Source organism: Apium graveolens, chromosome 6 (genome assembly GCF_009905375.1).
Source record: "Apium graveolens cultivar Ventura chromosome 6, ASM990537v1, whole genome shotgun sequence".
Taxonomy (NCBI): Eukaryota; Viridiplantae; Streptophyta; class Magnoliopsida; order Apiales; family Apiaceae; genus Apium; species Apium graveolens.
Window position 1 is genome coordinate 113,549,056 of NC_133652.1, and position 16,714 is coordinate 113,565,769.

At 37.9% G+C, this 16,714-nt stretch overlaps 1 protein-coding gene and 1 non-coding gene across 2 annotated transcripts; one reads left to right on the plus strand and one right to left on the minus strand.

Annotated features, from left to right (window-relative positions):
- Window positions 1-9,477: 9,477 nt before the first annotated feature.
- Window positions 9,478-9,584, plus strand: LOC141669977 (small nucleolar RNA R71). Its single transcript, XR_012554230.1, has one exon. It is a non-coding gene; the product is annotated as a small nucleolar RNA R71 (small nucleolar RNA).
- Window positions 9,585-14,788: 5,204 nt separating this feature from the next.
- LOC141665400 (uncharacterized) lies at window positions 14,789-16,198 on the minus strand. Its single transcript, XM_074471387.1, has 4 exons — window positions 15,695-16,198; window positions 15,519-15,608; window positions 15,268-15,416; window positions 14,789-15,101 (listed from the first exon to the last, which is right to left on the minus strand). The coding sequence occupies exons 1-4, from the start codon at window positions 16,196-16,198 to the stop codon at window positions 14,789-14,791; spliced, it is 1,056 nt and encodes a 351-aa protein (XP_074327488.1).
- Window positions 16,199-16,714: the final 516 nt, after the last annotated feature.

Consider the following 16,714-nt stretch of genomic DNA (forward strand, 5'->3'; position numbering starts at 1 on the left):
CTAGTAGGATACCACATGTTGTTTAATTGCTTGTCAAGTACTAAAGGCTGGCCACCTTCTGTACTAACTATGTAATAGAACAAGTGTTCATGATCATAGTGATCTCTCAATAAATTCCTTTATTTCTATATGATTGATCAAATTTTGGAAAATAGAAACAGCTGAAAAAGGAGTAGTAAAGTTATGGTGGTATTCGGAATGGAAACACATTCGTGATACTAAGGTTGACGTGGTTATTAAAAGGTTATAGAACGCTAACGAGCAAAAGTATAACCAGTATAATATTAGGAACGAAAGGTAGTAGCGATTAAGAACTGGAAAAGAATGGGTATTGAGAAGCAAAAGCTCTAATGCTAAAAGCTATAATGAGAGTCTGTGCAATAGACTTGAAAGAATTTGGAATGATCACTTAACGCGGATTGAGTTTTCTCACGACAATAGATCATATGTCATTATCGAGATGTCGCCTTATGAGATCCTTGAGGGAAGACAATGTCGATCTCCCTTATGTTAGGAGGAAGTTGTAGAGCGCAAGATGCTCGGACCCGCAGTAGTCCAAAGGACCAGGGATATAATAGATCTAATTAGAGGACGGCTGGTAGTAACCCAAGATGGACATAAGAGGTATGCTGATTTGACTCGAAAGGACAAAGAGTATGAAATAGGGGACCTAGTAATGTTATAGGTATCCCTTGGAAAGGATTGATGAGGTTCGGAAAGAAAGGAAAGCTAAGTCCACAAATTGTTGGACCCTTGGATATATTAAGACGTATTGGGAAGTTAGCATATGAGCTAGCCCTACCCCCAAACATGTAGCAAGTCATAACGTGTTTCATGTATCAATGTTAAGGAAGTGTAATTCGGATGCCAGATAAATAGGGGCATATGAGCGCATAGACATGCAACCAGACGTAACCTATATGGAGCAACCAGGAAGGGTTATAGATTGAAAAGGGAACAAGTGCTTAGGAGAAGGGTTATCAAACTATTCAGAGTTTGATGGAAGAACCACAATGTGGGAAAATTTACTTGAGAGTTGGAAAGTGCAATACTAAGAAAGTATCCCTATTCATTTTCTATCTGATTCCGGGACGGAATCCTTTTAAGGAGGGGAGACTGTAATAACCCCAATTTTTGGAATTTTTTGAAACCCTTATGAATAGTGATTTTGCTGATTATGCTGAATAAGAAAAACTTTTCATGTCACACTATGTAGGGGTTGTTTTATTGTTATTCTGAGATCTTATTAGTACTCTATATGATATATAAGTGTATGTAAAGATCGTCAGAATCCAAATTCGAACACTTTGATTTTTCCCGAAAATCCACCAGATACCGAAATAATTGAGTACAAGGTAACATGATTAAAAGCATTTAAATTCAAGGATTATAAGCAAGGATCATTAAAGGACTATAAAATATTAAGAGAGGGTTAGGAAAGCCCAAGTAAAAAGATCCCGGACATGATCCCTCAAACGATCAACGAGAACGAGAGTTAAGCAAACCGTAAAACAAATAAATGTCCAAGGGGCAAGCACATGCAAGTAACATGAGAAGGAAGCTTCTAAGATAAGCTAAAACATGTGGTTAGAAGCAAGGTGACATCATCACACCACAAGAATGAGACATGTGGCAAAGTAGTGATGCAAGCAATGACATAAGCAAGTGAAAACAAGATATTTAGCCAATAATTAACCACAACCATGCATTCTTTGCACAAATATCAAGCAAAGACAAGCAAGCAAAAGCTCTCCCCCATTTCTTTCTTCTTCCATTCGGCCTTTTCAAGAAATGAAGAAATATATTTTCAAAACTCAAGTTCTAGGCCATGGAAAATTACAAGGTTTGTTTCCTTGGATCCTATATTTCATAACTTAGTTATACCATGAGTTTAAGATCAAGATTCCATGGTTTGCTTAGCTAATCCACTCATCAAAGATGATGATGAATAGTATTGAATAGTAACTTACTTTGATTTTCTTGATTTTCATGAAAGCTTAAGGTTGATTAAGCATAGATCAAGGTTCCTAGAGGCTTGTTAGTGACTACCCACTCTCCAAAGAAGGTATAAACTCTTGAACCGTTAGTTTTAAGTTTGGTTTTTTTGGATGATAATAGTGCTTAGATGAATGGGTTTAGTTTGATGTTGATGGATGTTAGATTGTTGTTGAAATGGTGATGATTGTGGGTTGTTTGTGAATTGAATTGGAGTTGTACGAAATTGGTAATCGCGTAAACATAGCCGTCGTAATGTCCGATTACCCTAGACTATTTTTGTTCTTAACATTAGGACCCGTGAACTCACATTTAGGTTTTGACCATTGCCATGATTAGAGAGTTCATGTTACGAGTTCGTTTTGATATGTGGTTTGTTTGAATCCGATGTACGGTTTAGGAGAAACGGCCGTTTTAAGTAACAGCGTTTCGCGACCGAACCATTACCCCTCGCCTTACTTTGAAACCTTGGTTAAGGCCCTTAAATGACTAATTGGAGTATGAAACATTTATGTAAAGTGGATTAGGCAGTTGGTAAGGTGCTCGCGAAAGAATCGCCTTAACACTCTTAATGGTTAATTTATTAAAAATGGTGGAGCCGAGGGTATCGAATGACTTATGTGATTCGTTAAGCGTATAAGTTACCATAAGTGAACGTTAGGGTTCAATTGGTTAAAGTCTAGTTTCTTAAGCGACCGGGGTTTAATTCCGACTTATGTTGTTGTTCATAGGTTATCGGACCCACTCTAAGCTTAAGTCTACCCCGAAACACTCAGGCAAGTTTTCTACCCGTTATACTGTTGTTGTGATGTATACATATGTATATGCATTATCTTGTGATAGATGCATGATGGTTAATTAGCAAATCTTGCGATATATTGGAGCATGTGATATGGTATATATGCATGTCTGTTTCGTAATCTTGATATATATCTGTTGATTCAATTGCTTATAAGTTGCATAATACCTATGCTAGAGATAAGCAATAGTTGCGTATACCCTTAGTATAGGGGACCCAAAGGTGAACATTTTCTAAAACCGGGAGTCGAAGTTCCCGAGTATATTATATATATATATATTTATTTATATATATATTGATATAGTTTTCAAAACTATTAATCGAATAAGTTTTATTTGATAACTTTATTTTATTTAATGAATATTAATTGAATATTCATTCGAGGACTTATGTCTCCGTTTATTTTATTTAATGAATATTATTTTGAATATTCATTCGAGGACTTAAGACTCCGTTTATTTTATTTAATGAATATTATTTTGAATATTCATTTGAGGACTTATGACTCCGCTTATTTATTAAATAATATTCTTTATTTTATTAAAGAATAATGTTTCGATAATCAAACTTATTTTCGATTATTCAAATAAAGATCGTACTTTCGTATAAGTATATCTTTGGTTATTTATTATTCATTTCAAGTATAAGTTTTAAAACTTCTACTTCAATTATTTTTATAAGGATTATCCTTTTGGGAATATTTTTAAATAATAATATTCAGATATTTTCTAATATATCGGGACTGATTTATTTCATTAAATCAGCATTACTCCAAACATTCTTAAAAATGTTTTCGAGTCTTCAAATTGAATTTTAAAAGTTAGAGCGGATCCCAAAACTCAATTTTATATTTGAGATCTTCCTTTCAAAGGGGATTTAAATACTCGCTCAAAATCTTAGGGATCCGGCTCTGTGGTGTATTTTATATTCGCAACGAGGTTGCTGTTTTGAGAAAATAATTTGATTACTTGCCCAACGTTCGGGAAGTAAGTCCATCTAATTGAGTCGGCATAAGCAACAGGCCGGGGTACGGTCTATGAAGGTGTAAGAGGCTGGTTAACAGTCCATCCACGCGTGAGTGGTCGGGTAACGGTCTAGCGCGAGGTCCTAATGCGGCCAGGGTGATGACCGGCGAGGAATTCATCCATCTACAGTAGAAAAGGTTACTTATTGATATCTTTGCCTGATCAGCAAGATATCAGGTTTATGCCAAGGTTTTCTCCTTTCCAAATTCATTGGATATTGCAACTCTGTTTATAATTTTCATAACAGAGGTTTTCAAGGAGTGTATGAAATGTATATATATAGGTGTATATATATATCGGGACTTAATGAAGTATCTCGTAACTTCATTATTTATAATGATATTCAAAGATTGAATCTATTCAAATCCTGTCTCGTAGTCTCATCCATGTGATGAACTTTTGAAACTAATTATAACTTGAACGGTGGTAGTTCAAGTAGTATTTGGAAAAGATATAAGTATATTAGGGTATCTTGTAACTTCATCTTTTCAACTTATATCTGGTTAATGATTATCTGATGCATGACAAAGATTTTCAGAAAAACGTTGAGACAATGTTAGATATATGAGATCACCTTGCAACGATATTTTTATACAATTATACGCTGGAACTCTGTGTGTATTATGCATGGAAGAGGACTTCCAAGATTTTGAAAAGTATATATGTATATATACTGAATATTTTGCGATTTCATCGCATTAAGATATCAAACTTGGTTCATTTCTTTTGACCAAGACTTTCATGAGTACTATGAGAATGCTCATATATTGTTAATTATTATACATATCATTTCGGTGGGCTTGTTGCTCACCCTTGCCTTCTTCTTTCATCACACAACAACAGATAGACAAGATGAACAGGACCAAGCTCCCAATTCGTGAGCGGATAGGAAACGTTCCGCAGTTTCCTGTAGGCGTTGATGTCGTTGTAGCTGAGGTAAGAACTACCAATAGGCTAGGCTTTCAACTTTTGTTGTACCGGATTTATGTATATTTATGAATTGTAATAATGGCAAGGAAATGTAAAATATTTAGAAACCCTTTTCATGGTGAAATGGTTTATAATTGTGGAATAAAATGACTTGTGTTATTTTTGGTATTCATCTCTGAGACTATAACTTGTGGTGTGTGTGTATATATTGTGGGGTCACAGTACGCAGTAGTTGGTTGACTGTTAAGATTAAGTATTGATAAGGGAAATGGAACTCGTGACAACCTGGATCCCCGACCCCGGATTTGGGGGTGTTACATTTATTATTAATTGTGTGTAATTTGTTCAAAGCGAGGATTAATTTTGTAATTAATTATTGAGTTGTATGAATTTAATTTATTTTAAATTGATTTTAATTAAATAGTGATTCTCATAAATGCTAAAATTGCTCCTAAAAATTATTTTTGTTATTTTATAATTTTATTTAATATTTTTAGGAGTTTATAAAATTTAGAAATCAATATTTTATTGATTATTTAACTTTAAATGATTTTCCGATTTCATTTAATTGTAAAATCAGTATTTAATTCCAGAATACTTCAAAAATCACGAAAATTTTATTTTATTAAGTTTGGAATATTTTGAGAATTTTAAAAGTGTTTCGAAAATTTTTTAGCTTTTATTTAACCGTATTTTTATCGTTAAATTGTAAAATGCGGGTTTGATAAGCGCTCCGAAAATGGTTTGAAAATTATGGAAACTTTATTTTATTAGTATTAATTAGATTTATTGTATTATTATTATTATTATTATTTTGGGAAGTTTTAAAATAAATTTAGTATTTTTCGAATTAATGTCACTCGCGAGTCACTTGTTAAAACGCGAAACTGATCGATACGCAGCAGTTACAGAAAAAAAAATAACAATATATATATATATAAACCTAAATCTACCCCCAATTTCCCCCACCCCTCCTTGTTGTATCTCTCACCTCTTTCGGCTCCCGTCGGTCTCTCACTCATCCCTCTCTTTTCGATTTTCCTCCCCATCTCTCAATCATCTCCTCCCGTTTTCCTTATTTTCTTCTCTTTCTGTGGTGCTCGCCGCCTGTACTGGATTTCCGACTAGCTTCTTGGTAAACTCCGATTGGCTTCTGTTTATTTATGTATATATATGTATACGCTCGCGTGTATATGTGTTGCTGCGTTTCCTTTTTGCTCTTTGTGCCTCCTGATTTCTTTCTGGCCAAGTGACCGGCGCGTGTGCTGCCGTGGCCTTGATTGTTCTGCATATATACATACGCGTGTGCGTATATGTATGTGTGTATAGCAGCCGAGAGCTGTGGTTTTTTCCTTGTGTTGATTATTTCCGGCCTATTGTGCTCTGGTTCGATTAGTGATGTTTGTGCGCGTGTGTTACACGCGGTGGTGTTTAGAAATTTTACTGATTTAATTATTTTACTTGATGTAGTGAATAAACTGATTTGAAGTTTCGTGAAATAAAATTTATCCTGCGGGAATAAATATGAATTTAATCGGTAGAATACGCGTTGGAAACCCAAAAATTTTCGGGCACCCGCGAATTTTACCGCCGTCGGCGAGGAGCCTAGGTGAGCCGACGGTGGGCTATGATGATTTTTATCCGAGTCCTACATTTATTAAATAAATAAAATTATTTCGGTTAAAATTAATTACGAAACGAAAAATACAAACGAAAACATAAAAGTACGGATAATAATAAATAATCAAAGTTGTACTGGTGTTTGTGCAATTTGGATTGGATGTGATTGTTGATTGTGATTGACGTCGAATTGTTTCGACGGGTAGGCCGATAAACAAAGGAGACGCTTCCCGATTTTCGGGAAATTAATTCAGAAAATATGGGAATGTAACCTATAATTATCGGAGACGTCGAATAACTATATATAGTTATATTATACGAACATAATTACGGTAGAGACAAAATAATTTATAAATAATCGATTAACTATTTTTTTTGAAAACCACGAGTATACGTATTTTACGAAAATAAATACCGAACCAAGCTTTGAAGATGTGAACCCTAATTGATATGTGTATTTTAATAGTACATATAAATATAAGTTGGGTTATGAAATCGCATGGGTAGAAGTGATAGTGGTATTAAGTTGAGATTAAGCGATTATCTGAATTAGGGTATTTCAACCCTGTAGGTCCTAGTCGGAAGACCCGAGATTTGACGTTAGACTAGGATTGATCTAGCGATTAGATGTCGAGATTAACGAATTTCCAATCGAAGGGCCTGGGTGTTGGGATCGTATCCAGAATGGGATAATAGTTTGACGATAAAGCCGAACATTCAAGTCGAACCAAAGTCAACTGGTAATAGCGATTAAAGCTTATTGAGACAAGTATTCCTGATTTTTCTTTTAAAATACTGCAATTATTTCTTCGTTCCTATTCTAAGTTCAGAATAGTTAAATGTTTTATGTTTCGCTGCAATTACTCTGAATATGCATGATCATTTTATTCTTGTTCCTATATTATCGATTGCTCTTGAGCAAATACCCATTCTTTCGGGTTATTTGCGAACCCTGAATTGGGATGTTTTGAATTCAAAATGATTTGATATCAAAATACTCCACGGGCTGGATAGTGATATTTTGGAGATTGAGTTTTACTTAATCCTAAGGACCAGGACATGACCGGTGCCTTGAGATGGGCCGTAGAGCCTGGGGACCCGACTGGATCTATACAGGTAGGTATAGATCTGCATTGTATCCTGACTGATTAGCAGGATATAGACGTGAACTAGTGTCCGCTCTAATTTGTTGTTGATCGCCATTAAAGGCATTCTCTTTCGAAAGGTTTTATGATTCCAAAACCGGACAAACCCCTGATTCTGGAGAAGAATTTGAGAATCTCTTGTCACTTTTGGACTTATAGTTGAAGGCTGGTGACAGCCAACGTTTATTCACTCAACTCCCTCAAATAAATAGAATTGTTTAAAATTGTTTTAAGATTTTGTCCGGAAGTTTTTCCTTTGGTATTAATGTTTGAAACTCAAATTATATACTTGCTGGGCATTTTTGGCTCACTCTTGCTTTGTAAATTCTTATTTCTTTCAGAAACAGATAAGGATGAAAGTGAATAGCTTTCGTTAGACAGCAGAAGTTAGAGAAATCTCCGTTGCGAGAGAACGAAGATGCTAGAAAAATATGACAAGGACATTAGCATAAAGGTATTTGCACTTGTATTGTAGAAGGCTAGATTCTTGTTTCATACCATAACCTATAAACGTTCCAAATTCAAGGGGTTAACTGAATATTCTTTTATTTTATGTAAAGGTTGTTTAGTGACACCAAATCTTGACCCCGGATTTGGGTTGTTACACATCCTCCACAATTTCTCGCGGATATGTAATAGAACGGTTGGCCAACTGGAAAGTCATATAAGCCGGTTTTGGATCTGGCAAGTTTAACTTCTTGAAGATTGACAAAGACATCAGATTGATGCTTGTTCCCAGGTCACATAAGCATCTGTCAAAAGATACTTTTCTAATAGTGCATGGAATAGTGAAGCTTCCTGGATCCTTAAGCTTCGGAGGCAACTTCTGTTGCAGCACATCACTGCATTCCTCCGTGAGAGCGACATTCTCTAAATCATCTAGCTTCACTTTCCGAGAGAGTATACCTTTCATAAACTTTGCGTAACTAGGCATCTGCTCAAGAGCCTTAGCGAAAGGTATGTTGATATGAAGTTTCTTGAACACCTCCAGAAACTTCTCTAATTACTTATCCAGCTTTTTCTTCTGCAGCCGCTTAGGAAAAGGCGGTAGAGGGTAGATTTGTTTCTCCCCTGTATTACCCTCAGGAGGAGTGTGCTTAACAGTAGTCTTCCTTGGTTCCACTTCTACTTTCTGCTGCTCTACTTCTTCTTCAGCCCCAGCTTTTTCAGTCGAAACTTGAGTTTGTTCGGGATTCGCAACCTTTCCAGACCTCAAAGTGATTGCCTTCACCTACTCCTTAGATTATCTCTGTCATGGCACTTCAGTGTCACTAGGTAATGTACCAGGTTGACGATTAAGCAAGGCATTGGCAATTTGTCCAATTTGATTTTCCAATGTCTTGATAGACACAACTTGACTCTTGCACATAAGCTTCAACTCCTCTAATTCAGATTTTTCATTAGCTTGTTGCAGCTGAAGTTGCTTCCTTGGTGCAAATTGCGGTTGCTGAAAACTAGGGGGTTGTACTGCTTAGCTGGATACTGCTGATAAGGCTACTGAACCGCATTCTGAGCGTTGCTCCAACTGAAATTAGGATGATTGCGGTTGTTGGGATGATAAGTGGTTGGCACAGATTGTTGTGATCGTTGAAAATTGCTCACGAATTGAGTTGATTCACTAGAAATAGCGCACTAATCAGTCTCATGGGCACCAGCACAAAACTCACAGACACTAATGATTTGATTAACTCCATAATTAGTCAAAGTGTCCACCTTCATCGTCAAAGCCTTAAGTTAGGCAGCTATCGCAGTTGTTGCATCCAACTCCAGAATTCCTGTTACTTTTCCATGAGTCAGTCTCTGAGAAGGATTCTGGTATTCATTAGCAGCCATCAGTTCAATCAATTCATAAGCTTAATTGTAGCTCTTAGCCCACAAGGCTTCTCCTGATGCTGCATCGAGCATGGGTCTAGAAGTAGCACCCAATCCATTATAGAAACAGTTTATAATCATCCAATCAGGCATGCCATGGTGTGGGCACTTCCTTAGCATCTCCTTATATCGATCCCAAGCCTCACACAGAGATTCTCCAGTTTGCTGAGCAAACTGAGTAAGAGCATTCCTGATTGCAGCATTTTTCGCCATCGGGAAGAATTTAGTAAGAAACTTTTGAGCAAGATCCTCCCATATGGTGATAGATCCTGGTGGTAGAGAATGTAACCAGCACTTCGCTTTATCCCTCATAGAGAAAGGGAATAGTCGCAGCTTGATAGCATCTTCAATCACACCATTGAACTTGAAAGTGTCGCAGATCTCAATGAAATCCCTGATGTGCATGTTGGGGTCTTCAGTAGGAGAACCCCTAAACTGAATTGAGTTATGTATCATCTGAGTCGTTCTTGACTTGATCTCAAAAGCGTTAGCTGAGATGGCTGGCCTGATGATGCTTGACTGAATATCATTGATCTTAGGCTGAGAATAGTCCATCAACGCCTTAGGAATTTCTGTTTGATCCCCCATTACTACTAAAACTGGTTCCTCTACTTTCTCTTCTTCTTCTATCTTCTCTTCGTCCTCAAAAACCTCCCTTCGAATCACTACAACTTCTTCCTCGGCATTATCCAGAGTTCTCTTACGAGACCGCGAACGCGTATGTATACAAACTCGCTAGAGTACCTGAAATAAGACAAGGGAATAGATAAGTAACAATGTCCGGGTCAATGAACTTTAACGATCACTGATGACAAACACATAAACAAAAAATTAACGCTGCAGTCCCCGGCAGCGGCGCCAAAAACTTGTTAGTCGCTAAACACGCACTAATAATACACGCAAGTATACGCGTTCACAAGTAATATAGAATTATTTCTAGTTCGTTTCCACAGAGACTGGCTTGGTTAACTAATTAATTTATGCACTTATACAACAATGATATGGCTATTATCCAATGCTAAGATGAATAACAAATTGGGATTGTTTATAACTAAGAATTAAACTAACAATTATAACTAAGAGAATAAGAATGGTTGGATTAATATATATGACAAACATGGGATTCTAACCTCATTAAATACTTCATTCAATAGCCTTTTCGTTCTTAACCTTAGCATGTAATGGTGATGACACTAATAAGATAACACGAAACTGATAAACGCCAACTTTCATAACACGAATACCATACTACCAGACATCCACAAAAGAAATAGAAGCTGAATAGACACCAATTATATTGAGACCCTATATGTCTATAGAATTTGACAACACAATGGTTTAATGAGCAATTTATCTATCATGATTACATAGGGCAAGTAAGATGGTTAAAATTACCTACGAATCGTGCATACCAATAACACTTAAACCTATGCTAGCATGGCAAGTTCTAAACCCTTAAATTCACTTTCGCTTCATTAAGAATTAACAAGCTATCTTATCAGTCCGCGACGCTCATAAGATGAATAAGCACAACCAATACTAGGTTATCATACAATCACCACCCACTAAGGTATCAAAACAGATTAACTAAAGAAATCCATAAATAAAGTCGTTGGAACCCCACAATAACGATTAGCCCATAATCGGACTCATCATCAACGTGGGTTCCAATGAAAGCATGATATAATAAACGTAGTCTTTATACTAAATAAATAATAAAACCAAGTACGAAACAAGAGTAAGGTTTACGAATAAGAAAACTAGCATCCAAGTTACAACTTAGAACAAAGATTCACAAGTAAAAATAAGATCTTCTTCGTCTTCGTTGAATCGTGCTAACACAATCTTCTTACGGCTCTCCTTGTGCTCTGGTACATCCGTCTCTCAAGAAAATGTCCTTTATTTGAGTTTATATAGTAGCCCATGCAAGATAGAAGTCCTCTAATTATAAATCAACTAGAATCAGGATTATGGGATCCCGACCAGCGCGGCCGCGCGCTTCATCAGCGCAGGCGCGCTGGCTTTCTGACAAATGGGCGCGGTCGCGCGCTAGACCAGCGCGGGCGCGCCATGCTTCTGGAAAAACTTCTAAATTTCTTTAATTCCTGCTGTAATCGAGTTGGCTTCTGGAGCTTTATTCTTTGGACATCATCCTAACACCATATTAGCACCAAAATAATGTTAATTCACCTGATTCTTAGAATAATGCCTGAAATATAAAAATACTAGAAAACACATTAAAACACCAACAACTTGAGTACATTTACACCAATTCAAAGCTTTACGGAGCGTAATAAAGTGTCATAAATTCCACTCAACAAATGGCAGTTAGAGCCGTCTGGTATTGATAGCCTGATCAGCTGTCTTCACATATCCGTTACGTATTTGATTTGGCTTGGTGATTCTCGTAAGGGTATAAGTAATTGATACAGTGGATTTATAAATGTGGATAGCATGCTAAAATTGGACTCTAGTACTTACACAACACACTACTATGTTTGTTTTGTTAAAAGCATGCTACACAATGATATCCAGTTGTCTCAGCTTTTCTTAATATAATGTTGTTTGAATGATTTACGGATTTCAGATTTCATGTTGATTATAGTTCTGTTCCTATCACTGTTTACATTACTATTCTTAACATAATATTCATATGTTGGTACTGTTGAGTGATTATGCTCACCCTTGCAACCCGTTATATATGTATCGCAGATGCCTAGAAGACCAATCAGACCTTGGCAGAACTGTGTCTCATCCCCTTCAGGACCCGATTCCTCAGAGGTAGTTAGTATCAGACCACATGCGGTCTGATGAGTTGCTGAATAAGTTAGTGTGTGTGTGTGTGTGTCAGACTTTTGAATAAATGGTTTGTAATAATGTGTAGCTTGGATCATAATTGAACCTGGATCGGATCTTGGTTTGGGGTCGAGTTAGTTTATTTAATAATAATCATGTTGTTTATATTTCTAGTATTTGTGTTTGGTGACGTCAACTCCTGACCCCGGGGTTGAGGCTGTCACATAATCTTATTTTAAGCATCGTTATTCCAATTTCATATTTTTCTTTTATTTTGGGCTTTTGGTCCTTCGAGACTTGCATTCATTAGATGATCGCACTTAAATAGATTGGTAGATAAGATGATATAAATAAACTTGCATAAATAGATAATATCTTTAGATAATGGGTTCAGCCCATACACAGAAATGAAAATGGTTTCGCCGACCTTATTTCTATTTCTACTACTAAATATTAGGAACTTATCATGTAAGTCCTAAACATAATAAACATTCATGTTCGAAGCATGCCAAGTGCGGGGCACTTCATCACTATTCAAGGTCTCTAGATTGTAGGATCCTCATCCTAGTGTCTTCTTGACCTTATAAGGCCCTCTTAGTTGGGGACTAGCTTTCCTCTTTCCCCGACTCCTAAAGTCTCAATCTTCCTTAAGACCAAATCCCCTTGCGGAAAGAACCTTTCTTTAACCCTTTTATTATAATGGTGGGAGGCTCTTCGTGATGCTCTGCATTGAGGGTTTTGGCTTCATCTCTGACCTCGTCAATGAGATCGAGAGTGAGCCTCATGCCTTCTTTATTGGTCTCCGATTCATAGACTTCGACCCTAGGCGACCCATGGGTGATCTCTAAAGGTACAACTATTTCGGCTTTATAAGCCAACATGAATGGGGTAGCTTCAGTCATCACTTTACAGGTGGTATGATATGCTCATAGTATAGGCAATAGTTTGTCAACCCAAGTATTCCTAGAGCGTTCGACCATTCTTAAGTCCATCAAGGATAATTCGGCTTCTTAAGTCCATCAAGGATAATTCGGTTAGCAACCTCCGTTTGCCCGTTTTCCTGTGGATGCACAACCGAGATAAAGCGAAGCTCTATGATATTATCATTATATTACTCCATAAACTGTGCATTATCAAATTATCGCCCATTATATGTGACAAGGATGCGTGGGATTCCAAACCTGCATATCACATTCTTCCACAGAAATTGGGAGATCTGCTGGGTGGGTAACTTCACCAGTGTTTTAGCCTCAATTCACTTTGTGAAGTAGTCGATGGCTACCACGATGAATTTCCTATATCCTGATACTACAACAAATGGACCAAGATATACATTGCCCATATTGCAAAAGGGATGGGTGTGCTGATGAATGTAATCCCTTCTGGGGGCAGTCGTACAATAGGGGCATGCCTCTGTCATCTGTCATATTTCTTCATAAAAACCTTTGCATCGGCTAACATTTTTGTCCAGTCAAATCCCAAATGAGTTATCTTGTGAGCGAGGGACCTGCCCCCCCCCAAGTGTTGCCAACATATCCCCCCATGAGCTTCCTTAAGCGCTTCCTCTGCTTCAAGAGGTCTCAAGTACTTTAAGTATAAAATAATGAAATAACTTTTGTACAAAAGGCCTTCAATCAACGAATATCTCAATCCTCTCACCGATAATTTGCGTACCTCTTGGGCATCATCGGGGAGCTATCCAGTCTCAAGGTGAGTCTTGATTGGATCAACCCAACAACTTGACGCACCAATTAGTGCTATCAAATTTATGACATGTTTGGTAAATATCTTCAGGACTTGGAAGTAGATACTTCTAGGGTAGTTCTCGATTTCAGACTAGGCGAACATAGATAGGGCATCGTCCGTGGTATTTTCCTCTCTCGGAACATGTTTAACGTTCATTCATCAAAACAAGTTAGTATTCCCTTCATGACTCTCAAAGTACAAGTCTTCATGGTCGAATACATCATTAGTATTCCCACTTTATAAGCCTTCCACTTGCTTTTAGGCTGTGAAGAATGTTCCTCAAAGTTTGGTCTGTCAGGACTTCGATCTTGTGGGCCTGCAAGTATGGTCTCAACTTCCTCGAAGCTGTGACTATGGCAAGTACAAACTTCTCAGTGGTGGAATAGTTCGACTCCGCTCTGTGTAGCACCTTGCTCATATAGTAGACCGACTTCTGAGTTTCTGTTCTTCCTTTACTAGGAAAACACTCACAGCTTGCTTAGAGACCGCGAGGTATAAGTAAAGGATATCCTCCGGACTAGGTTGAGTCAACAACAGGGCCTCAGTCATGTACTTCTTCAGTTGCTCAAAGACCTCTTGGCTCTCTGATGTCCACTCGAAATTCTTCACTTTCTTCAGGGTTTTGAAAAAGGACATACTTTTGTCTCCAGACTTGAAGATAAACCTCTCTAGAGCCGCAATTCTTCCGGTCAACTTCTGAACATCCTTGATGGAGTGTGGTGGCTCCATATCTATAATGACATTGATCTTGTTGGGATTGGTCTCGGTTCCTCTTTTCGAGACCATGTTCCCTAAGAGTTTTCCAGACCCAACGCCAAAAGCACATTTGACAGGGTTTAACATCATCTTGTGGTGCCTCGTCACTTCAAATACCTCTCTATGTGATTAATATGATCGGCCTTGGCAAGGCTTTTGACTAACATGTCATCAACATAGACCTCCATTGTCTTTCCAATTAGATTGGCAAATAACTTATTCATTAATCTCTGATAAGTAGCTCCTGCATTCTTAAGTCCAAAAGCCATAACAAGATAGCAACAGATACCAAATTCGGTTATGAAAGATACCTTGCGGGTGTCGTCTTTCTGTATTTTGATCTGATTATAAACGCTGAAGTCATCCATGAAGCTCAGCATCTCATGCCCAGTACTGGCATCGATAGGGATATCAATCCTAGGTAGGGGATATCAGTCCTTTGGACATGCATCGTTTATATCATTGGAGTCAATGCACATCCTCCACTTTCCATTAGCTTTCTTGACCATCACGGGGGTTAGCCAACCACTCGGAAAATTACACATCCTCAATAAATCCATCGTCTAGGAGCTTCTCAACCTACTGCTTGATGGCTTCCAGCCTATCAAGGGTATAAGTTCTCTTCTTCTGTTTGGCAGCCTTTCGATTTGGATCAACATTTAACTTGTGAGTTATAAGGTCAGGGTCAATTCCAGGCACGTTAGCTACCGTCCAAGAAAATACATCACTGTTCTTTTACAAGAACGTAGTTAGTTGGCCCTTCAAGGGCTTATCCAGTGATGCTCCTATATATGTGACCTTATCCTAGTCTAAATAGTTCAAGGGGATTGGGACCAAGTCCTCAGCTAATTTTTCCCGAAGTTCTTCGTTCTCACGAACATCCATGTATTCTACGGGGAGAACCTTTCCCCAGTTCCATCGGGCCTAAGTGCCGCTACATAACAACTTCAAGCCATTTTATGATCTCCTTTCTCTTTTCCGACTCCATTTATGGTTGGGAACTTAAGTACCATGTGGTAGGTCGAGGGTGCGTCCTTAAATGCATGAATCCCGGTTCTCCCCATTATTGAGTTGTAGGTAGAGGTTTCTTTGACCACCTGAAAGTTTAACATCTGTGTGGCCTCTATGGGCTCTTCCCCAATAGTCACAGAAAGTTGAATCGCTTCTTCTACTTGACACTGTACTCCATTAAATCTGTAGATGGATCCATCGGAGGGGCTCAGTTGGGAGTCAGTGTACTCCATCCTTAGAAACATATCGTGGAACAAAATGTCTACTGAAGCTCCGTTGTCGACCAAAACCCTTTTGACAAGACAATTTTCAATTATTGTGGTGATAACTAGAGGATCATCTTGGGGAAACTTTAAACCTTCAAGGTCGAGCCCGCCAAACTCAAGCGTCTTCTCATTCTTAGCATGCTTAGGCGCCTCTCTAACTATATTTATCACTTCTCTCGCATATGCTTTTTGAGCGTTCCTTGTAGTCCCAACAACTATTGGGCCTCCTGAGATCATGTTGATTACCTGCTCTCGGGGCTATTGGTTAAGATCTCGGTCGTTACCCCTTCGATCGTAATCTCTTCGATCATTGTCACTTTTCTGGCCTTCTGGATCTTCACCCTTGGTAAAATGTCTGAACTTTCCTCTTCTTATCAAATACTCAATCTCATCCTTGAGTTTTCTACAATCGTCTTATATCGTGACCAACATCTCTATAGAACCTACAGTATTAGCCGTTGTCTTTTTTCTCGGTTTCTCCCCTTAGTGGCTTCGACCATCTAAACTCTGTATCCTTCTCAATTTCCAAGAGGATTTGACTCCTTGGGGCGTTTAATCTTGCATACTCAGTGAACCTCGATGGTTGATTCTTCCTAGTAGTGGATTCAGAGTTTTTTCCAGTTCGAGGATATTTGTCATTAGCATCATAATCTTGATCTTGATATACTTTTAGGCCCTATCCCGGAGCTGCATCATGCTTTTAAGGGGGCATTTGTCTAGGGACATATTGAAGAATTCATCACTAGTCCTTTT